Genomic DNA, 24,161 nt, shown 5'->3' with positions numbered 1-24,161 from the left:
CCCTTGGCGTTCTTTTTTAATACTGGGATTTGTTTTAAATATCACGTAAACGGTTGTCTTTGTAGTGAAGCTGATGTGTGGATACCTGAGCCTTTCCACGCGGAAGTCCCCACAGATTGGTGGGATAAGGAAGCTGATAAGTCCCTCCTGATTGGAGTGTTCAAGCACGGTAAGGGGCGTCTCTGTTGGACCACATCTTGACCGTGTGGCTTTGTCTTTATTTAGAGCTCTTTGCATTCTCTTTCCAAAGTCATAATATTAATGAGGATAGTTCCAGAGGACTCTTGGCGTCTACCATTTCCTGTACTAAAAATCTAATATGAACTGTAAATATCAGATGCTGTTTTTGAATGTTTGTTGAGTATTTGAGAAGAAAACATTTCTTTCTTGGCTGTAAATAAAACCCAAGCCATATTTGTTTTAATAATAGCCAAGTTGTCCTATAGCTGTCCCTAAACTTTGCTTCCAGCCTGGCTCCCCTTGCGGGCTCTGCCAGCCCGTGTCAAAGTGGACGGTGGGCTTAACCTCTGCTATTAATCTGTACAAGTGCCTCCTGGGCTTTGTTCCAAGCAATATTTCACAAATGTCAGTGCCGAGAACTCGTGGCTCCCCTGAGTGGGATGCAGCCTTGTTAACTTTGAAAGGCTGGGGATGCAGAACTGGCATGATATATACAGTGAACGATTCCTGATTATAATCCCGAGTCTCTGGAGGGCGTGGAGGTATTCTCAGCAGCCCAGCCTGACGAAAGGGGAGAATGATGGCTTATAAAACCTTTCATGATTACCGTTTGGCTTGCGGCTCTAGAGCAGTTAGGAGCGGGGTGTGGTGGTGCACATCCTAATTGAATTGTGCTGTCCTGCCTCTGTGCCACAGCCGTGTTCTGTGAGCTCAGCCTAAAAATCACCTTCCCGCAGTGCACTGCTGGGATCTGCCATCTTCCATCTAGTCAACTTGGGCAGTCAGAAAGCAAATTGCAGTCTGAAAACCATAGAGGGAACAGTGTCATCTTACTGACACGCATCATCCTAAACCTAATAAGACAGGTTCGCTGGCCTGACGTAGACAGGGATGTTTCAGCCGGCGGTGCACGTTCCTGCAGGACTGAAGCCGTTCCCGGGGAAGGTGGGGTGGACCCCTGCAGAGGTCACAGAAGAACATTACGAAGCTTTTTAATGCCAAGCAAAATGAGATCCTGGGGACGGTCGGGTCAGACACCTTCCCAGGCACCTTGCAGTTATTCTGAACCCGTTTTTCCGTTAGTATTTGCAGTCGTTCTGATAACATCCCTGAAATGTAACCTGGCCCCCTCCTCCCCCTCCAAATCTGCCCGGGGATAAGGGTTCCGTAGAACAGGCTACTGCAGCCTGGTTCGTTTAAAGCCAACATACAATGATCATCTCAGTCGAGAGCCACGGGTGGGGTGGCCGTGCTCGTGATTCTGTGAGTGACGGGCCTTCGTTGTTTCCGTGTGTGTCCTCTGTGGGCCGGTGGGACGGCACAGGGTACGAGAAGTACAATTCCATGCGAGCTGACCCCGCGCTGTGCTTCCTGGAACGAGTTGGTATGCCCGATGCCAAGGCCATCGCTGCCGAGCAGAGAGGAACAGACATGCTAGCAGATGGTGGTGATGGGTAAGAAGGACATTTTAAAATTTTAATAAACTTTATGTCAGTGTCACATCTACTGGCAGGGTTCAGTTCTTACACGGCACTGTGCATTACATTGCATCTGATTTGGACTTAAGTGATGTTTACCAGTGTAGTCTGTTTATATATCATAATGACTATTTAAACACAATATATGATCTAGATAATCTGCAACTTGTCTTTTCCAAATGATGACAACCCCCTGCCCCCCAACGCGCGCGCGCGTGCGCGCACACACACACACACACACACACACACACCCCACCCCCCCCCCCCCCACCCCTCATGGCTGCACGCTTTGAATACCGACAGAGTCGCTTTGGATGTCAGACGCAGAATTCAAAGTAGCATCAGGCGGGTTGTTACTCTTTCCCAGGCTCCCTTCAGTCTCTTGCTAACCACTGTGATTTAAACATTTTTATAAATTTTATATAGGGGAGAATTTGATAGAGAAGATGAAGACCCAGAATATAAACCAACCAGAACGCCGTTCAAGGATGAAATAGATGTAAGAACTTGAGTACATTGACTTTTACGGCACCAGTAAAATATTGTATGCTCATATAAGACTTGTTAAACTTTATAGATAACGGCCTTTTCTTTAAAAGATAAAAGCAAAATAAAACCCCAAATTAAAATAATTTCTCTTTCTCGCTTTGCTTTTGAGGAATTTGCAAATTCTCCTCCAGAAGATAAGGAAGAACCCATGGAAATACGCGGCCCAGGTAGGACTCCCTGAAAGCCGGGGGGAGCAGGGCTGAAGAGTGGGGTGCAGGCCTTGCCTTGCGGCTGGACTGCTGCCGCTTCACCACGGCGGCGTCTTCAAGTGCCGCTTCATCTATGCTGACTCACCTCTTTTGTGAAGAATTCTAATGCCTGTTTATTCTCGGTTTTTCATTCTGTTGAATTGCTTTGATAAAATAACTATTTTTTGGATTAAGATAATTTACATATTTATGTTTCAAATCAGGTGGTGAAAACCTTTAAGCATCTTTAGAAACACAGCTCTTAAAAACAGGGCATTTGTTAAGTATCTGCCCGCTTATTGAGACACTACTACCCTTTTTTCCTAATGTAAGATCATTGGCTAACAATCATGTGATTGTTTTTTACGTTCAAGATTATCACATTACAGGAGAGCACCCTTATCACGTAGTCTGTGGCACAAAGTATGTTTCTTTATGGAGGATTGACGTATGACCTTGGTTTTTTCCCCCTAAGAAGCTGAGAAAGAAATGGTTTACAAGTTCCACACTAACATCGCTCCTTATTTATATTTTAAAAGCGAGAGCACCACGATGCCCTTCCCGAGCTGCCATTTGAATGTTAGCGAGTCACCTCGTTTTGCTGGGAAACCTCTGTGTATGGCGAGGTTATGGCTGCACATTCAGAAATCTTCTCTTCGATTCCCCAGGCAAGCACAGCGAGGGCGGCGCTGAGTTAGGCCAGCTGTACTGGCCCAATACCTCGACCCTGACCACCCGTCTGCGCAGGCTCATTACCGCCTATCAGCGCAGCTATAAAAGGCAGCAGATGAGGCAGGAGGCCCTGATGAAGACCGACCGGCGGAGACGGCGGCCCCGGGAGGAAGTGCGGGCCCTGGAAGCTGAAAGGGAGGCTATAATATCGGAGAAACGGCAGAAGTGAGTTTCCGAGGGTTTACCAGCGCCTGGTACCTTGCCCTCCCCTCTGTTCTTCTGCACCCGCGGGAGGCAGACATCGCAGGCAAGATAACCGCCGTCAAAGCGCCCCCCCCCCCCCCCCCGCAGAAAGAGACAAGCCCTGTGAATTAAGTTCAGGGCAAACGAGGAAAAGCAGTAATAAACGTGAAGCCTTTTTACGCAGCCCAAGTCCGGCTAACGTCTCCTTTCTGACAGGTGGACGAGACGGGAAGAGGCGGACTTTTACCGCGTGGTGTCCACGTTTGGGGTTATTTTTGACCCGGCGAAACAGCAGTTCGACTGGAACCAATTCCGAGCCTTTGCCAGGCTTGACAAGAAGTCCGATGAGAGTCTGGAGAAGTACTTCAGCTGCTTCGTGGCCATGTGCCGGCGGGTGTGTCGCGTGCCCGCCAAGCCAGATGGCGGTAGGTTCGCCGGGCACGGAACAGCGGGGCGTGGGAGGGGCGGGCGCCCTCGGGTGACACGCGCTCCCCCTGCCGCAGAGCCGCCCGACCTGCCCTCGGCGATCGAGCCCATCACGGAGGAGCGCGCCTCGCGCACCCTGTACCGCATCGAGCTGCTGCGGAAGATCCGCGAGCAGGTGCTGCGCCACCCGCAGCTGGCCGAGCGGCTCCGGCTCTGCCAGCCCAGCCTGGACCTGCCCGAGTGGTGGGAGTGCGGCAGGCACGACCGGGACCTGCTGGTGGGCGCCGCCAAGCACGGGGTCAGCCGCACGGACTACCACATCCTCAACGACCCCGAGCTCTCCTTCCTGGACGCGCACAAAACCTTCGCCCAGACCCGAGGGGCGGCCGGCGCCCCGGCCCTGAGCGCGCTGGCCCTGGGCTTTGGCCAGACGCCCGCCGCCGCCGCCACCGCCGCCCCCACCGCCGCCCCGGGCCAGGAGGAGAAGGCGGGAGGGGCGGAGGCCAAGGCCGGGGAGGCGGGGGAGGCCGAGGCAGAGGAGGAGGAGGCCGAGGGCGGCGGGAAGGACCGGAAGCAGGACCGCGAGGCCGAGGCCGAACCCGGCGCTGGGAAGAGCGATCCGAGAGGGGCGGAGGTCGGTGCGGACATGGGGCCCAAGTCCATTTCAGAAAAGGGTTCCGAGGAGGACGAAGAGGAAAAGCTGGAGGACGATGACAAGTCGGAAGAGTCTTCCCAGCCCGAAGGTAACTCCTGGCCCTTCAGGCCTCTCCTGACCCCATCCCCGCAGGTGTCTTCCTGTCATGTGACCGGTGCTCTTTTTTTTTTCCGGTCGTTTTAAAGGTAATGAGCGTACATTTCTTTCTGTGAAGGAATAGTGTCAGGTTATGCCTAGATGTATGTTTTGCTCTGATACGATGTGTAAGCATGCTATTTCGAACGACTTAACTTCCCAGGAGGAGGGTTTTACAGACACTAACAATTTTAAAACAAATGATGCTTTATTTTTCATTCCGAAGTAAAGGGTGGGAGTAGAATCTGGGAAGAACCAGTTCTCTTCCTAAGTCCCAGGTAGGTTGCCGTACCTGCCACGAAGGAAAAATGAAGCGCCGCGTTGTACTTTTCTGCCGGAGCTGCGGCTCGGATCTGTGGCCAACGCATTAATCCTTTTCCTGGTGGAGGAACAGAGGCTCTGCTGGGTCAGAGGCTTGGCTGTCGATTCAGCCGCCTGTGAGACTTGTTCGCAGGATGCCTGACGACTAGTGAGACGTAACGTCCCTAAGCCTCTACTTCCTCATCTGTAAAACAGGAATGACACCATCTACGTGAAAGGGCCCTTGCAAGCTTTAAGCGACAAGACTTGTAACGTGCCTGATACCATTGTAGCCGCAGTAGGTACTCGATAAAATGGAGCTCGTCAGCATTCAGATATTAAATCGTGTCTTTTCTGCACTCCCTTCTCAGCAATATGCTGGTTGTGAGCGATGCACATTAACTCATTTCTCAGCAGGAACTGTCTCGAGAGGGAAGAATTTTGATGAAGAGAGCAATGCTTCCATGAGCACTGCTAGGGATGAGACCCGAGACGGATTCTACATGGAGGACGGAGATCCGTCCGTAGCTCAGCTCCTTCACGAAAGAACGTTTGCCTTCTCGTTTTGGCCTAAGGTCGGTGGGCTTTTGTTGTTGTTGTTGTTTTGGTGACCAAAAAAGAATAGGGTGGAGGAAATCATTCTAGCTTGATTTCTCAGCTAATTTTAAGGTAAACTCTGACACAGTGTATGAAGATTGTAGATTTTTCTTGTGTTTTTAAAAGAATGATCTGGGAAAGCCCAAAGAAAAAATTCTGTGGGATAACTTTTTTAATAGGATAGGAAAGGTGCCAGGAAGCAAAGCGAATAAGAAAAAAGAACTGTTCATAAGGATCTTTGCTTCCTCGCGGTGTTTTAGATTATTTGTCTAGTGCCGTCTATGGATTATTGTTTCAAAAGACTCACCCATCTGACAAAATAAAATGTGTGAACCTTTTTTAAAAAGAATTTTTTATTGTGGTAAAAAACACATAACCATGAAATTTACAATCTTGACTGTTTTTAAGTGTGCAGTTGGGTAGAGTTAAATATTTTCAGGTTGTTGTAAAAGAGACCCCCAGGACTTTTTTTATCTTGCAGGACTGAAACTCCTTCCCCGGAGATCAACTCCCCTGCCCCACTGCCCCTAGACAACTACTATTCTACTTTCTGTTTCTGTGAACTTGACTCCTTTAGCTTAGATACCTCATATAAGTGGAATCATACAGTACTAGCTCTTTTATGACTGGTTTATTTCACTTAGTGTAATGTCCTCAAGGTCCATCTGTGTCAAAGCATGTAACAGGATTTCCTTCTGTTTTACGGCTGAATAATATTCTGTCGTGTGTATATACCACATTTTCTTTATCCATTCATCCATCATTGGGACCTTTGGGTACCTTCCTCCTCTTGGCTTATTATGGTGCTACTGTAAATGTGAATGGACTGATGTCTCTTTGAGACCCTGCTTTCATTTCTTTTGGAAACATACCCATAAGTGGTATTGCTGGATCATGTGATGGTTCTATTTTTAATTTTGGGGGGAACCTCTGTACTGTTTTCCATAGCCATTGTACCATTCTGTAATCCTGATGGAACCTGTGTGTACTTTAAAACTGTGTGTTTTGGGGTTTTTTTAAATCCTGAAGCAGAACTTTCAGATTTAAGACAACTTCATACATTTGGAACCCTGTAATCTTCTGAACTGGGGAGAGGGTGGGCGTTGACCCATTTGCTCGAATACGTTATGAGATAATTCCAAATGTAGTTATCTATAACCCAAAAGCAAAGTAGAAATGACTTTTTTGGCTAACTGGCATAATTTCATAATAAATCCCTATGTAATTTGGGCCTGTTTCTCAGGGTGGAGAGATAATCATCCTAATCACCATAACAGGGCTGTGTCTGGTTTAAACAAACAACACAGAAAAGGCTGCCTTCGACTCCTCCCCAGGCTGGTCTCCCATAGTATTAATTGTGGAAGAAACAATGTGAAATTTTTAACTGAAGAGTGTACTATCGGAGACATTTCTTTTTTCCTCTGTAAGCTCCCTTATTTCCCCTGTTTTGCTAGTCTGCCTTATTGAGTTGAGAAGGCAGCTTCCCAGGTAAGCCGAAAGGTCTACAGTGGCAGGCTTTTAATCTATGGAAACTGGGTCTGAGAGCTGTAATTAGACATTTTTAAAGGACACGCTTCAATGAAACTTGAAGTGATAATAGGTGGGAGATGCAAATTGACGCTCATTAGGTGTTCCTAGGTTGGTGCCCATTCGTAATGCTGAACTTTATTAATAGTGACGCTAATGATGTCCCACTTCCTGGGACAGGCTGCAGTCCAGCCTGGGGACTGAAGCACCAGAGCGTCGAGAAGCTGACTGCAGGCTTCCATTGTCACCTGCTGACGTGCACCAACAATCTTTAGCCTACACAACAGTTACTCGTAAAACATGGGGACATTTTAGAGGTGGTGGTTATGTAACATTCTCTCGTTTGTGTGATTCATTGTGCGTAATTGAAAAATGCTGAGTCTTATGTGTTGCGGTCACCTTCAGGCCTCACACCAGAGTAAAGTGGTTCTGGTGGGTTTGGTTTATTTCCACGCTTGTTTGCTTTTTGTTTACTTTTGCTTTTCGCTCGCCCGTCTGCTTTTAAGCCTTTTCTGCTCTTCAGCGTCTCAGTGGATGTATTTATCCCATAATTTTCACCAGGTCTTTGTTACAGTTTCGTGTGACTTCTCTTCCCCCTCCAGGATCGAGTAATGATAAACCGATTAGACAACATCTGTGAAGCAGTGTTGAAAGGCAAATGGCCGGTAAATAGGCGCCAGGTGTTTGATTTCCAGGGCCTCATCCCTGGCTACACGCCCCCCACTGCCGACAGTCCCCTGCAGAAGAGGAGCCTGGCCGAGCTCTCCATGGTGGGCCAGGCGAGCATCAGCGGCAGCGAGGACCTCACCGCTTCCCCTCAGTTGTCCAAGGTCAGTTAGAGCGCTTTGCTGGTGCCGCTTAAAGATAAGCTCCCTTGACTCCGTTTGGAAGCTCGTGTTCACTGGTCCTGCTGAGAACTAAGGAGGCGGCTGTTTCCTCAGCTCCGTGCAGCAGCCTCGGATGTTTAATTCCTTAAGCTTCCCGTTCCCGCTTTCCGCGAGCCGGCCCGTGCAGCAGGTGCAGTTTTGGCTCACTCTTGTGTCGGGATTTCTCAACAGGAAGACGCCCTCAACCTCTCCGTCCCTCGCCAGAGGAGGAGAAGGAGGAGGAAGATCGAAATCGAGGCCGAAAGAGCTGCTAAGCGGCGAAACCTCATGGAGATGGTTGCCCAGCTGCGGGGGAATCAGGTGGTCTCGGAAAACGGACAGGAGAAAGTTGTCGATTTATCAAAGGCCTCGAGAGAGGCGGCAAGCTCTACCTCAAATTTTTCATCTCTTACTTCAAAGTTTATCTTGCCTAATGTCTCGGCGCCCATGTCTGATGCCTTTAAGACTCAAATGGAGCTGCTCCAGGCAGGCCTGTCCCGCACGCCCGCCAGGCATCTGCTCAACGGCTCCCTCGTGGACGGAGAGCCTCCCATGAAGAGGAGGCGGGGAAGGAGGAAAAACGTGGAGGGCCTCGACCTGCTGTTCATGAGCCACAAACGGACGTCATTGAGTGCAGTAAGTCCAGGGGCTGGCTCCCCCCGCGTGCCCGCGCCGGCGGCCCGGGTCCCGGCTCTGCTGCCCGCTCCGGGGCACGCGCCCCTCGGTGACGCGGCGCGAAAGCCGGCCCCTTCCGCTAAAGAAGCAGTCGCGATGGACAGAGTCGTGGTTCTGAGCCGGAAAGCTGTGTTGAGCGTTGACGCAGATCACTCGGCCTGAACCACGGGTAGCTTGAGGATTTATTCTGCCCAAGATCCTAATATATTGATCACTCTCGGAAGACTAGCCCAAAACAAAAACACGTTCTTCTGAGCCTGTAATCGTTAGCTCCGAACCCTCGAGGTGGAAAAAGCTTCTGCTGTTAAAAGTATCCATCTGTTTGGGGCCTGGCATTTATTAGATTCGTTCAGTTTCAGACTTAAGATTTTTGTTCGCATGCAAAGCTAGTGATTGCAAATTCTCTTGCCTCCAGAAGCAGATATTTAAAAAATCTCAGCTGAATTGAGACCTGTGCTAGTTTAGGTTTGCAAGAAATATGTGTGTCAGTGGATTTTGTCATTTTCTTCTTCAATTCAAAGGAAATGAGTGCAGTGTAATCAAAATAACTCTCTTCCTTAATCCGCTTCAACCACTCACCTAAAAAAGTGCCGCCCAACTAACGATGAGGTTTTACCCCCGAGAACCCGATTACACGAAGTCTTTTTAAAGCGCTGAAATTGGTGCAAGGTACTCTAAGCCTTTGGATTTGAAACCCGAATCAGCACAGAGGTGCTGGAGCTCCTGCCCAAGGAGATGGGATGCCGGCGGCCGGCCCATCCCCTGGGCGGCGGGACACAGTTTGGGAAACACCGAGGGGAGACGTTTGTTTCAATATGTTTTTCCTTATTTCATTCTTATTATTATTTCCCCATTTTTTATTTCTTGAATTTAGAGGAAACTTAGTAAAAGAGTAGGGAAGGCGTGGTCAAGTTAGAGTCTCGAAGTGACAAAATAGCCTTCACTGAAACTTGCCCCCTAGTGGGGTCTGATTAAACCAGAAGCATCCGGGTGGTTAAAAGATAATTTTCAAAACTCACTACAAATGTACCAGGGGTAGTAATGGTCATTTTTGTTGATCATCTGACTACTTCTAGAATCTTGAAAAATACACCTCACAGTGGATCAGCTGTGATTGTTTTTTCCCTAAGTTAAAACGCCATTTCTAGGTGTGTGGTCCCCAAAGTGGCATCGCCAGCCATTAGCTTCCTGCTGGGAACCGCCCTGATACTTTGATAGGTTTTGTTCACTGAACAAACATCAAGAAATCGGGGAGTTTCTGCAGCTCGCACACGAGCGGCTTCATTTACTGTCTTTCAATTTGAATCTCACGTTTGTCTGTGGACCCAGCGTCAGGGATTAACAGTCAGCGCGACCAAGTGCTCCTTCCCATTGTAGTTATACACCCTATATTAAACTTACAGCTGACTTTATTCGTTCACATATTTTAAGCTGTCCCTAGGCATTTGTTTTTTTCCCTTAGCAGTGTGGCTCAAAACTCCTAACAGATGTTAAGAGAATGTATTTTAATTTTTTTTTTTTAACTCCTAACTGTTGGAATTTGGGGATTCCTCATTTGGTATTTTAGAGGGTTATGTGCGTGCACATAAGATACAAGGAGAATGCTGATTGGTCTGTAAATAAACTGAGTAGTGAAGAGGTATAGAGGTCGGCAAGGTTACTTGTGTGGAACAAGACAGATCCCAAAATCTTGTGTTGTGTTAGCATTCAGACTGGAGGCCACTGTGCAGCCGTGAAAAGTAAGTAAGTTGTGAGAGCCAACCCCTCCCTGTGCCAGGCGTGGGGATGCGAAGAATAAAGGCCCGACGGGTGCTTGCACCAGAGAACTCAGTGTATAAGATGGGTGACAGATAAATAACAACATATCACTGTTGTGAGAAGTCCCTGGGGTACTTTGAAAACCCAAAGGAAGAATGGGACTGGAGGAGGTGGATGTGGAGAGAAACAGATGGGGAAGTTTCCCTGGAGTTGGTCATACCTTGGTGAAAGTTTGAAGGTTGTATGGGGGTAAGTCATTTGAAAAGAGGGGGTGGGGAGAGCATGTGCAAAGGGACTGAGGCCAGAGAGAGCCTGTTGTGTCTGGTGAACTGAAAGTTACCGGCCAGGGAATTTGGTGAGGAGGCAGCTTTGGCAGAGATGACCTTGGCGACAAGGTAGGCTGCAAATCACGGAGGGCTGTGATTGCTATGCTAAAGAACTTGGATTTTATCCTGAAGGTGATGCGGGTTCATTTATCAAAATAGCTTAAACAGGGGAGTGATGTAACATGATTTTTGAGCAGAGTGGAGGTTGGATTAAAGAAGGGTGGAACTAGAATCAGGTGGACCGTTTAGGAGTAATGCAGTGATACAGGTGGTCAGTGACGGAGACCTGAACCGAAGCGGGAACAGTAGGGATGGACAGATGGGCCTCACTGAAGATGTCTGCAGGTTGAAATAACGGAGTTTGAGGACCAGTGGCTGGGCGATGGTAGAGTCTCAACTCTAACTCAACTCCAGTTAGCATTGATCTTTCCAGTGTTGCCACACACGCCTAATATGAACTATTGTACTACTGACAAAAGTGTGCTGATCACAGAGTGCCACAGAGCTAGGTATAAACTGGCTTTGGGAACATTCCTTTAATTATAATTTCTTTAATGATGCTATCCAGGGATCCCCAAAAGAGATTGAGAGGCTGCCTTTCATACGTATCGGGCTCAGGCTCCACTGCCTGTGTCATGCTCCTAGCGGCTTGCCTAAGATCTCAGACATGGAGCGGTGATGGACTGTGAATTTTCTACCCCATTACTAATGCTACAGTGTGAAGAATGATACACATCTCCTCATTTAATAGCTGTTCCCAAACTGCCGTTGTTTCAAGTAACTTTTTTCCCTTTATGATCAGAGACCCATTATGCTAGGCTGGCGTCTCCTCGGGCTAGGATGTTGTCAGGATCTCTCTCTTCATGTGAGAATTCCGACCACTGTCAACTTTCTGCAGGAGGATGCTGAGGTGACCAAAGCTTTTGAAGAAGATATAGAGACCCCACCTACAAGAAACATTCCTTCTCCTGGACAGCTGGACCCAGACACGCGGATCCCTGTTATAAATCTCGAAGATGGGACTAGGCTGGTGGGGGAAGAAGCTCCTAAAAATAAGGACTTAGTCGAGTGGCTGAAGCTGCATCCCGCTTACACTGTTGATATGCCAAGTTACGTACCAGTGAGTATCACAGAGTGTAGGGTTGGGAGGATTCTTGCTCAGTCAGTCCATTTCCTTCTCCCGTGCGACGGAGAAGTCCCTGGTCCCTCTGCCTTTCACTTGACTGTCTCGTCATCTCGGACGTTTCCCAGCTTTTGTCATTGTATATTCTACATTAGAGAAACTAGCTTCAGGTCTGTTGTACGTGAAGGGCAGCCTTGTACTGATTTGAAGATGCCTAGTGTGCATTTCCTTGCCTTTTCCTTCTCCCACCAAATAGATGTGGGTTTTTTTCTGCTACTCTTCACATGGCGTGGTTTCCAGGGGGGACTCGTTATTGGGAAGACACTCCCCAACGTGCTCTAATTGGTCTCTGGACTGGGTCTGCCCAGCACAGAATATTAGGAAGCTGTTACTGCAGAGATCTGAGCCGCTAACACAGCCCAAGACTTTTTAGCTTCTTTCTTAAACAACTAACACTCATGCCGTTTATTAAACATGAGACAGGATCTCCGGATGATTTGTCACTTAAACTGCTTGCGAGCTAGTTGTGCAGATGTCTTACGTCCTATAACTTATGTGATTGAATTTTTTTTTTTTTTTGCGGTACGCGGGCCTCTCACTGCTGTGGTCTCTCCCGTTGCGGAGCACAGGCTCCGGACGCGCAGGCTCAGCGGCCATGGCTCATGGGCCCAGCCGCTCCGCGGCATGTGGGATCTTCCCGGACCGGGGCACGAACCCGTGTCCCCTGCATCGGCAGGCGGACTCTCAGCCACTGCGCCACCAGGGAAGCCCTGAATTTTTGAAAACTTAAGCGTAGGAGTTTACATTTTATCTTGTTGAGTTCCTGCCACTCAGAATGCACCCTCCTGCAAAGGCTCTTTTATCCCTTGGGTTGTTTCTCCTCATGTACAGTCGCATGTCGTAGATGTGAGATCACCTCTGTATCCACTCAAGTCTCTGAGTAGAGATCAGCAAAGGTACCAGAGAAAGTTTCCTTTTCAAATACCATGACTTGGTTAAACATTTGAAGAAAAGATTTTAAGCAGGTTATTGAGAGATAAAAGGAAAAGCATGTTCTCCGCTTCTAAGTTTGTTCCTTAAGTAAAGGAAAAAGAGAATAGTCTTTCCTTTCAAAGGAAACTATGGTTTCTAATAATTAAAATGATTCTTGAAACTTCCATAGTAATTGAAAATGGCTTGACTGTTCTGTTTGTCATTTATATAGGAAAGAATAAGTACTAAGTAGAATTTTACTAAATATGTTTTTTGTTTTTGTTTTTTTGCAGAAGAATGCAGATGTGCTGTTTTCCTCATTTCAGAAACCGAAACAGAAACGACACAGATGTCGAAACCCTAATAAATTGGATATAAACACTTTGACAGGAGAAGAAAGGGTGCCTGTTGTCAATAAACGAAATGGGAAGAAGGTAAACATTGGGAAAGGGAATTGATCTCTATGTGATTTCTTCTCCCAGAAAGAAGTGTTTTATTCTGACATCTTTTATAGGGGAAAAGAATTATGTTTCTTCCAGAATACATGTGTATTTATATGATCTGTGTATGTATATGTGTATATATACAGATGGGAGGGGGAGAGGGAAGACTTTGTCTGTTTCTAAATCATTTTCCAAACGCCTCTCCCTAGATGGGTGGAGCTATGGCGCCTCCCATGAAGGATCTACCCCGGTGGCTGGAAGAAAACCCCGAGTTTGCAGTTGCCCCAGACTGGACCGATATAGTCAAGCAGTCTGTAAGTACAGACTCCGCCTTTCTGTCCAGAAAGGTATCTGTACAAAAACTGTTTTCCTGAATTTTTCTTTATTTTCTGTGGGCCATTAATTATTCAATGATAACTTATTCTTGGCTTAAAAGAGTTGACATAATGCATCATTTTCATACATCATTAATACATCATCATTCCTTGTATCAATATGTCATTAATCCACCAAGGTGGATTAATTTGACAGCTCTGATTTAAAGGGATTGTGTAGAAATATACATTCACAGTCTTAGAGGCAGACTTGCTCCAGGGAGGAATGCCCCAGGTAAACGTGGCTAACAGCATCTGTGGAATGGAATTTATGGTGGTTGAGATCCTTAAGATTAACTGTGATTTCTGATTTTAAAATAAACAAATGAAAAAATACAGCAGTTCTGCCTAAGCATTAATTTCACTGTTTCTTTTTTAAATTAACGTGTTTAAACGTCTTGATTTTTTTTTTTTTTGTCTATTTTTCTTTTGGTATACAGTTCTATCAGTCTTCACACATGGATGGTTTCTTGACCGGCCACCATAATCAGAATACAGACAGTTCTGTGACTCGCCCAAATTCCTTTGTATTATTCTCTGTCCCCACCCCTAGCCCAGGGCAACCGCTCGCTGATCTGTTCTCCATCCCTAGAGGTTTTGTCTTTTTGAGGATGTCACCTAAACAGAAGCATAAATCACGTACCCTTTTTGAGACGGCTTCCTTCACTCATCATACTGAGATTCATCCAAGTGGTTACATGTGTCACAGGTTTTGCTGCTGATCAGGCTCCTGTGTGTGGATGTACCCCTGGGTGTGGTTACCCATCACCCATGGAAGGACGTCTGGGCTATTTTCAGACTTTGACAATTATGAGTAGAACTGCTATAAACATTCATGTACAGGTTTTTGTGTGAACATGAGTTTTTGTTTCTCCAGGGTAGATACTAAAATATAACTTTAATTAAATTTTCCATCGTTTTCCACTTCCTTCTGATGTGCTATTTCTCGAGTTAGCTATGGATGCAGATATCTTGACACTTACCTCACCGATAGAGTAGCCTTTAACATTTTTTTCTGCAATTCAGCATAATTCGGTGAGCTGTGTAATGCTAAAAAAGAGAAGTTCTGCTTTCCGAGGTCTGATCCTTGAGCTTCTAGAATGGAAATAATTGCATGTGTATTTCCATTACGAATGTCAGTGTTCAGTCCATCACAGAGGCCCGCGTGGAAATGAGGTTTTCTTCCGAAGCGTTTGATAGCCCCTGTTTGCCTCTCCCTTCCTTTCAGGGTTTCGTTCCTGAGTCGATGTTTGACCGTCTTCTCACCGGACCCGTGGTGCGGGGAGAAGGGGCGAGCCGGCGGGGACGGAGGCCCAAAAGTGAAATCGCCCGCGCCGCCGCCGCCGCCGTGGCTTCCACGTCGGGCATCAACCCCCTGCTGGTGAACAGCCTGTTCGCTGGGATGGACCTGACGAGCCTGCAGAGCCTCCAGAACCTCCAGTCTCTGCAGCTGGCCGGCCTCATGGGCTTCCCTCCGGGCCTGGCCACGGCCACAGCCGCTGCCGCCGCCGCCGGAGGAGACACCAAGAACCCGGCCGCCGTGCTGCCCCTGGTGCTGCCGGGCGTGGCCGGCCTGCCCAGCATGTTCGGGCTGGGCGGGCTGCTCAACACCCCGCTGTCCGCCGCCGCCGCCGCAGCCGCAGCTGCCGCCGCCGGCAACACCGCGGCCGCGGCCGGCCCCGCGGAGCCGGAAGACGGCGCGTGCAAAGCGGAGGAGAAGGGCAACGAGAACGAGGACGAGAACAAGGACTCGGAGAAAAGCACAGACGCCGTTCCGGGCCCGGACTCTGCGAATGGATCTGTTGGTGCTGCTACTGCCCCGGCCGGCCTGCCCTCCAACCCGCTCGCCTTCAACCCCTTCCTCCTGTCCACCATGGCCCCGGGCCTCTTCTACCCGTCCATGTTTCTACCTCCGGGACTGGGGGGATTGACGCTGCCGGGCTTCCCCGCCTTGGCGGGACTGCAGAACGCCGTGGGCTCCGGCGACGACAAGGCTCCCGACAAGGCTGAGGGGGGCACCTTTCAGGAAGAGGAGACCCTCGAGGGCAGCGACGCCGAGGAGAGCCTGGACAAGACGGCGGAGTCCTCAGTCTTAGAAGACGAGATAGCACAGGGCGAAGAGCTAGACTCACTCGACGGGGGGGACGAAATAGAAAACAATGAAAATGATGGATAACCAGTACCAGTTTTCAGTTAAAGTGTTTAAAACTTTTGACAAGTGGTAGTCCTACTGTTTACACTCACAGTTAATGTTCATACCTAGTTTTATAAGCTGTTCTGTAACATAGTGTAGCAAAAGAAAAAAAAAGTCCAAGTCATGTTATACAGGTGTGTCAAAAGGTATCTTGGTCATTAAGTATTGTGCAGTGCATTATTTATTATCCCTAGGAGAGATGAAATTTGAGAGATGATCGTGTCTTTTTAAGGAAACTTACATAATGCTCTGCTTTTTTTTTTTTCTTTTCCTTTGGTACCATTGGTATTATAATAAAGAGCAATTTGTAACCAAGTGGCACGAATGAAAGGAAGTGCTGCTCAAAGGAAGTATGAAGTTATATATTTAATTTTTTAATTTTAATTTTTTTGCTGTGAAGGTCAAGATGAAATTTACCATACATATCATCCTTGCTCATTTGTTTCCCTTTTTGACTACACGGGGGTTCCCGCACTTGCGCATCACACACATCCACACACTCTGACAATCTCCACCTTAGTGTGAACGTCTCTGTCCCGAGGCGCAGCAATAATAAGGCAGCTGTTGAATGTGAAGGGTCCCTTTGGAAATTAACCTACTGGGAGGGTTCTTGCCAGACAGAACTGCAGTTCCATTGTCTCGTGGTCTTGTAATGCACTGGTATAAACAAAATAAATAGATGAATAAATAAAGAGTGAGAGAAGAGAGAATCAGGTACCTTTTTTAAATTAAAGGACTTCGTTACTTTAGCCACAAGCTAAAACAGCATTACCTCAGCTCTAAACTAGCCTTGAAGTTTACAGACATGACTTTGTAAATGTATTGTTTTTCTTTGTTGTGATGTCCTTTTATTTTTTTTCCTTTGAAAACTGCTATCATGTAAGATAAAATGTAAATTGCTGCCAACTGTAGTAATGATGCTTTTAATAAAAGTGACCCATGATATGCAGAGATGTAAGCATAGAATGTAGTAGCGTAGGGGAACTGGTTTCACTCTATTTTTTGTATTCGCAATAGATGCAAATACAGCATTCTGGCCTTTGTACAGTTTCTTGATACATCCTCCTATACCAGATTAGCTGTTGGTAATACGCTCAACTGATTGTCTTCCGCCTAGACTGGAAGAAAAACCTCACATTACCTTGACATAATTCCACTCCAGATATCTCAACAGAACCACACGCAGAAACCTCCCATTACTCCCTCGAAAGGTCACCCGAGGCCGAGACGACTTAAAAAACGTGTGCAGCGTCTGATAATGTGGTACACCGAGGAACAAAGGGTCAAAAGAAAAATGAGGCTTTAATAGGCACAATATCTGGGTCATTTATCCTCGGTTAATGGGTAGAAAAACACAATGCCGTGGTGTCAGCAAGGGACGCGAAGGCACTCTGGTGTCCTGAGGGCCCGGGCTCGGTGCCAGCGTCACGGAGCCCCACGTAGAACGACGCGCACGCACGCACGCAATGCAGGTACGCGCACGCACGCATTGCAGGTACGCGCACGCACGCACGCAATGCAGCTACGCGCACGTGCAGCTACGCGCACGCACGGGCTGGGAGCCGCTGGTTCGGGCACTCCTTCATGACCTCTGATGTTCAAGGTAAGCTAGAATTTGAGATGCTCTGTTTTCACCTTGTAATGTCACCTGACCAAACATAAAGTGCCGTGTCCCTGCAGTTAAAAAGGAGGGGAAGAGAGGGTGAGGGTGGTCTGTGGTGGCTCCCTCCGTACCGCCCCCGGGACGCGCCCAGCCCGTCCCCCGCCCGACGTGGCACGAGACAGGCTGTCCGAGTCCCTTTTAGTTAACGAGGTTCCGTGAATTAGCATCGCAAGATGAAAATATACCCATGATGATTCTGGAAAAAGAGCTCCGTGAAGCCTCCACCTTAGACGCCCCGTGGTGGCTTCACCTGTCACGTCACCGTGACTCTTTCTTGAAGAGCGCCTGGGTAGTGCGCGGGCAGGAAAGTGCCTTTTGTAAATCAACTATACTTCAATAAAAACAATAATAAAATTAAATTTAAAAAGAATTTTTTTAAAAGAATAGCTTCGGGAGCAGAATTCTTCAAACGTGGAAAATAAGACTAGACTTCCACAAAGTATAAAGAACTTAAATATTTAAATAACTGAAAGACTTTTTAAGCCTTAAAATAGGACCTTAGGTAGGGAGAATATGTTTCATAAAGTGAGTCTTAAAGGGGCTTCTTCTGAAATTCTTTATAGCGTTGGAAGTTTTCCTATGACACTCTGTAAATAGAGCACACGATGTGACTCTGTCCCTGTTAAAGGAAGATGCTGAGAACAATGACGATCTTCAAAGCAGAGACATCAATTGCTTGTGGCCAGAAGGAACCCTGACATGATAGGTAGGTCAGCAGCTGGCCCTGAGTCATCTGGGATTTACCTGTGAAGGTGGCCTTGAAGTCATGCAAGTTTCCAAACGCAAAGAATGCGTTTGTTTGGTTTTTTTTTTTCCTAATGGAATTAATTCTCGACGTGAGATCTCGAATTTGCCTAAGTAAGAAATATTTTAAATTCAGTCTGATTCTTCATAACCGGTGTTCGTCACGTGCTTGTATAAATTAAGCACTGAGGTGCTCAGTGCTTTCCATGGCGTTTCTGTTTCACCGTCACTTCTCTTCTGTGAGGGAAGTGCTGCTTTCCAGGAGGAAACAGAGACTTGGAGACTTTAAGTAACTGGCTAGCAGTAAGTACAGGAGCTGGATCTGAACCCAGGCAGTCTAACATTAGAGCTTCCTTACAGTTTCTTGAAATACTGCACTCTGGTCTCTGAAATAAAATAGTTATTTAGTGATGATTTGAAGTGTCTAGGGCTTTTGTATTTTTACGTTTCCCCCCTCCCTTACCCCTCCGTAAGGGACCTTAAATCTAAGATTGGGGATTAAGAGGCAGTCTATATGAAGCAGAACCTGGAAGAAGAGTGTGATCTCTGACCAGGCAAACTTGAGTCCCAGTTACCTCATTTAAATTTGGATTTATCTTGCCCCATGAATGTTTCTATTTTATGAAGAAGTCAAGTCTTTGGAAAAGATTAACTTAAGCCTCAGAGCTAGCAAATAGCAAACCTGGTATTTCAACTCAGATTGATCTAACTTCTGGGGTATTTCAACCCTAGGCACTTAAATCACTGCACTGGGGTGATTAACATTCATCAACAAACATTTACTGGGTGCTATGTGCTAGGTACTGTTTTAGTGGCAAGAATATAGCGAAAACCAAAAATAGACTAGGGCCTTGCTGTCATTGGGCTTATATGCTAATAGGAAGAGACAGGTGATACACAGATACAAATACAATTTTTGTAGATGGAGGAATACTATTAAATAAGGTGATGGGGTGCTCAGGTCTGTGGAGGGGACAACTCTGCTTACACCTGAGTGATGAGAAGCAGTGGCCAGACAGAGCTGGTTGGAGAATGTTCCAGGCAAATGGAAGAGCTAGTGCAAAGGTCCTGTGTTGACAGTGAGCTTGGAGGAAGCAGGGGCAGGGAGCCTGTTTGCCTAGAAGATTTGGGGGCTAGGGACCAAACCGGTGCTGGTGGAGGATTTGGATTTCTTTTCTAAGTGCCATAGAAAGTTCCTTGGAAGGTTTTATGCAGAGAAGTGATATCATATTCATGTTTCTAAAAAAATAATCACTATGGCTGCAATGTGAAAAAAATGACTTGTAAGGAGGAACCAGGAGCCCCATTTAGGAGACTGTTGCAGCAGCCTTGGATCAAGGCAGTAGGTAGCAATGGAGATGGAAGGCAGTAAATGGATTTGGGCTATGTTTTAAAGAAATAGAGCCTCCAATTTACATTAAGTGAATAATTTGAATTAACTTTTCAGGATTAGCCCAAAGGTAAAACCAACAGATGAAGAACATACACTTTTTTTTTTTAATTCCATGATTAGTGTTAATAGAAAAGGTGCTAGGAACAGAAATCTTTCCATCCATGCCCTGTTACAAAGTTACCTTTTCAGTTCAATGAAAATTATTTGTTAATTATCTTTGGGAAGAGTTTTCAGCAATTATTTCTAACAGGTAGCGGAGGTAAGAAGGTGTGTGCATCGTTGAAGTGATGCATGTGCAGTGAACATCAGTGCGCCTCCAGAGCCATCAGTAAATTTAAATTAGGAAGCAAAACAATGTAAATGACCTCTACTAACAAGCACTTAAAAGTTAGAATATACCTTATTCATTCAACTTGGCTCTCTAATGAGCAATTTTATGTATTTTCTTAGCACAGGTAAGATTTACCATCGTTTTATAGACATTTTATAGTAAAGTAAACTACATTTGGCAAAATAGATGTGTAAATTACCATCCGGAATATTTAATCTAACGTAAGACTCCTTCAGTGAAAGTATTTCATCCTTGAATTTTTTGTTGGGAGACTCACCTAATTTGGAGATTTTTTTTCTTGTAGGAGTTCGAATGGTGATTTTCAAAGTAGTTTGAGCTATATAAATCATTTCTATGTCTAAGGTTTTTGCTGAACTTCCCTAATGCTGTAGACCAAAACTAAAAAACTCCCTGTGTATATGTGTTGGCAACGTAGGTCCACCGTCCTAATGGGCCTGTTGGTCTGTAGATCTTATTTTGGATCTACCAATGTAGAGTTGATTTTTAATTTGCATCTCCTTGATGAATGTTTACCATGTAATTTAAATGAAATTGAAGAATAGGGTAATGACAATTAAAATTTCAAATATTTTTTCATCTGACATCTTTAGCTCCAGAACGGTTGACTCTTATCATTTGTGTAGCTCCTAAACTGGTTGAAATTTTCGTCGATTGAACAAAGATGGCAGAACCCATCTCCAAACACAATACAGACATGTTATTTAAGTGTCGGGCTGTCTCCCAGTATGTTTCTTCCTGTGAACCTTTCTCACTTGCGAGGTCTCTACTGGGCTCCAAGATAAATCTGTCATGGTGAATCTGAGTTACAGCTGAAGGACAGCATAATAGATTTATTTCTAAGGTATAATAAAGAGAAACACTAAGTCAAAATATTGTTTAGGAATCACTTAAGACTCTACTCTGGGTGGTTTCCTCCATTGTCCGTTGCCCGCCTCTGCATTTTGATCTGAAAATTACAGGAATTTTGATTGATTTCAAAATTACAAATGAGAGGAACCTGATTCTTTTCCGTGACTCAAGCCAGGTACTGCAGTAGCTTCACATCCTTTGCAACCCCAAACCATCTCCTAATTGTCAGCTGCAGTTAACGCGACTTCAACTTGGATGTAGGCTGGGTGACTGAAACCTAAGCGGGCTGTAAATTTAATAGTTTGGGGAGCACACATCACATCTTGGAACGGAAAATTCATCCTGTTCAACATGTTTCACCATGTTTCCTTGGGAGTCAGGAGGCTCTTAACACTTTAGAATTCAGCATTTGTGTTTGGTAATAGGCACTTGTGAGTTAACCCACAGCACAGCCTGGCGAGTTAGCTCAGAGTTCTTGCCACCAGCCGTTTACCTGGTGAGGCAGGATCTCTTGCCCAAGTCTGAGTGCTGAGACAGGTGTGGTGGCGACAACTAGTATTTAGACTCCTCCAGTGTAAGCCGTGTCCAGCAGTGGGCTGTCTGTGTGAAGTATAAACCTGCCATTCTTGTTAATTCAGGTCCGTGAGCTTAAACAAAAACTCCCAACCTAAAATAGAATAAGCTACACACTCTCCTAATAACAGCTTGATCTGGAGAACAAGCCAGAAGGTTGCAGTCTCTCATGCTGCAAGACCAAAGTACCCCAGGACAGGATGACTGAAAGATGTTCAAGTTAAAAAAAAAAATGTATACAGTTACGAGCTTGCTTTATTTACATCCACGCTGATTTTATGATAGAACCTGCGCAACTGACAGTCTAAATGTCTTTGCACATTCTTGAAGCTTATTCCTTAGAATTTTTGGATAGTGAATCGCGTATCTGAATGGCCCTAGCAGGCAGCCCCAGCTAAGTCTGGGACTTGAAGTCCCTGCAGGGATGGGACACGGCCTTGGCAGCCTCCACCCCTACAGAGCTTTTCTGGGCAGTTGTGGCTCTCAGGACGGATTTGCATATCTGTAGCTGCAGAGCTCCTGTTCTCTCACGAGGCTGGAAGCCCTGCGAGGCGCCTCTGGGATCCTTTCCATCTGATTGTAAGTGTCCCTTGAAAATGAGAGCAGCCACCGTGTCTGACTGCGGAGGCATTGTTCTTGCTGGACGAAGCTGGCCTGCTTCTCAGCCGCTGGGTTTCTGCTGCCTCAGCCTGGCCTGCTCTGGGGAGCCGCTGGACTGACTCAGTGGCCTGAAGGGTTACATGAAACGGTTTAAAATTCTCCCTTTCCCCCTCACTCTCCAAAACGTAAAGTTACAAACCAACCCCGAACCCCCTTTTCTTTCGAGCCTCATCTTGTGCAGAGCTTGTGTGTTCTGAGAGGAAACAGAGAGAGTAACACAGCAATGGCAACTCAAGGACAAGGGGCTCAGCTCTGCCCCTCAGCCTCCAGACGGCTCTTGAGAAAAAAAACACCATTGGCCATCAGGACAGCCTTCGGGGGGGAGGGCAAGATGCAATTAAAGCTGAAAGTGTCCCTTTACGTTTCAACCAGAAAGCTGTCCATTGCTAGGAGATTCTCGGGTATCAAATGTTTATTACCATTAAAACCCTCCTGTGGGGGACAGTCACAGGGAAAACCCAAATACCGTTTGTAATGTCAGAGAAACAAAAGCTTTTGTGTTTATGTTGTTGTTGTTTTATTTTTGGCTGTGTTGGGTCTTCGTTTCTGTGCGAGGGCTTTCTCCAGTTGTGGTGAGCGGGGGCCACTCTTCATCGCGGTGCGCGGGCCTCTCACTATCGTGGCCTCTCTTGTTGCGGAACACAGGCTCCAGAAGTGCAGGCTCAGTAGTTGTGTCTCACAGGCTCAGTAGTTGTGGTTCACAGGCCTAGTTGCTCCGCGGCATGTGGGATCTTCCCGGACCAGAGTTCGAACCCGTGCCCCCTGCATTGGCAGGCAGATTCTCAACCACTGCACCACCAGGGAAGCCCCTGCTGTTCTTTTTAATGTGGTTTGGGAGCACTACAGCTCTGACCTGTGAAAGGTGAGAGGGGACTGGGCGACCAAGGTGGAAAATAGACGCAGGAAGAAAAGCAGTTTTGCAAATCATCTGGCGTTCCTCCTTGTATTTGGAGCTCAAATGACTAAATGGCCAAAAACTCATCTCCAGTCCACACGTTCCCAACATGCTTGAACTTATTTCTCTGTGTGCGTCCGTGTGCCTCAGACAGCGCAGGGTTTTACCTTGCAGGCGGTATACAGCATTAAAGCACAGGGAAGAGGGAGAACCGGTCGCAGCGCTCCCGCTGTCTAAAATGCTGCTCACGTGGCACATGTATCCTCATGGGCGACGGGAGTCTGGTGCCTCTCCCTGCCCTCAGGGAAACACAGAAATCCACCATAACTGGAGGGTTTAGGCAGACTTACGGTGTTAATAGCCATTCCAGGTACACAATATCCTGGCCAGTTGATTGTCAGCTGTGTGTAAATGTATTGAATACTTCAGGAGGGCCTGAGCCCACAGATCCTGGAGGAGGGGGGGACAACGATGGGTTGTCCTCGGCTCCAGGTAATTTTAGCTCCCTGCACCTGACAGCCTCATTTCCAGAGCACCAGCAGCTTGAACTGATCTCGATTAACTCGAAGGCGAGGCCATCTGGGCTTCTGAATCATTGCCACCACCACCCCCCCAAAAAAAGTTTAGAAATGTCAGTTTCACGGCTCACACGTCAGCCCCTCCTGCGTGAACGTGGTCGTGATGCCTCTTTTCTTGTTGGTGCACCAGCGGTGATCTGACAATGACGGCGGCGGGGCCGAGGACAGGATCCCCGCGGCCCGTGCCCACAGCCGATTTCCTCCTGGACCTGGACACCCTTGCTTGGTGGATTCAGGCAGCCATTCTGTGCTCCGGGCTTCCTACAAGAAGCCTCCTCTTCTCTCAAGGACAAACGTCATGGAGTCTTTCCGTGTACGAAGGACACAGAGAGGGAATAATAGGCATCATTCTTGTTCTTAAGCAGCCGCCATCAGTTGGCAAATATTTAATGTGCAGCTAGAGGGTGTGCCGGGGGGGCGGGGCGACGCGGGACAAAGGGCGTAGTCGGGCTCCTTGCTCTCTGGGCCCTTCGCGTGTTGCTGACGCAGTGCGTGTAAATAGTATATACCTGCCTGCGATTTCGAGATTTCAGAGCACAAATGCAGGCGTTATCTCAGCTGATAGAACTTTGAAACCGCAAGTTAGTTGTGAGTTTAGAGATGGAAGATATTAAGGCTCAGCCATCCCAGCGTAGCATGCAGGCAGGTGTTTGGACTGTAAACCCAGAGATCCTTGTACCACGTTATGACAGCCGGCAGGCAACTCCACTATGCACAGCGGGGCAGCCCTGCACGGCCAGAGTTCCGTTCTCCTCTGAGCCTCACCGCTGTCA

General features: G+C 47.0%; 1 protein-coding gene and 1 long non-coding RNA gene across 5 annotated transcripts in view; both read left to right on the top strand.

Moving 5' to 3' along the window:
* Positions 1-17,178, top strand: part of CHD7 (chromodomain helicase DNA binding protein 7) — a 178,469-nt gene extending 161,291 nt beyond the window's left edge. For 2 of the 4 annotated variants that reach the window (XM_079901669.1, XM_079901670.1), the window contains exons 25-37: positions 66-169; positions 1,505-1,634; positions 2,085-2,157; positions 2,317-2,374; positions 3,064-3,292; positions 3,527-4,479; positions 5,241-5,401; positions 7,553-7,780; positions 8,009-8,452; positions 11,474-11,695; positions 12,964-13,104; positions 13,323-13,427; positions 14,716-17,178. In XM_079901669.1, the coding sequence (XP_079757795.1) occupies positions 66-169; positions 1,505-1,634; positions 2,085-2,157; positions 2,317-2,374; positions 3,064-3,292; positions 3,527-4,479; positions 5,241-5,401; positions 7,553-7,780; positions 8,009-8,452; positions 11,474-11,695; positions 12,964-13,104; positions 13,323-13,427; positions 14,716-15,663 (3,796 nt within the window). In that variant the 3' untranslated portion in view covers positions 15,664-17,178. The remainder of the gene's footprint in view (positions 1-65; positions 170-1,504; positions 1,635-2,084; positions 2,158-2,316; positions 2,375-3,063; positions 3,293-3,526; positions 4,480-5,240; positions 5,402-7,552; positions 7,781-8,008; positions 8,453-11,473; positions 11,696-12,963; positions 13,105-13,322; positions 13,428-14,715) is intronic. The other 2 variants (XM_079901672.1, XM_079901671.1) reach the window with 2 other exon arrangements.
* A 57-nt stretch (positions 17,179-17,235) lies between these two features.
* LOC307176202 overlaps positions 17,236-24,161 on the top strand; it is a 108,182-nt gene continuing 101,256 nt past the window's right edge. The window contains exons 1-2 of the long non-coding RNA XR_013824643.1: positions 17,236-17,284; positions 17,908-18,050. This is a non-coding gene — a long non-coding RNA (uncharacterized lncRNA). The remainder of the gene's footprint in view (positions 17,285-17,907; positions 18,051-24,161) is intronic.

Source organism: Stenella coeruleoalba, assembly GCF_951394435.1.
Source record: "Stenella coeruleoalba genome assembly, chromosome: 17".
In the NCBI taxonomy this organism is placed as follows: Eukaryota; Metazoa; Chordata; class Mammalia; order Artiodactyla; family Delphinidae; genus Stenella; species Stenella coeruleoalba.
The sequence above is the reverse complement of the archived record's forward strand: the minus strand, read 5'-3'. Positions and strand labels throughout refer to the sequence as shown.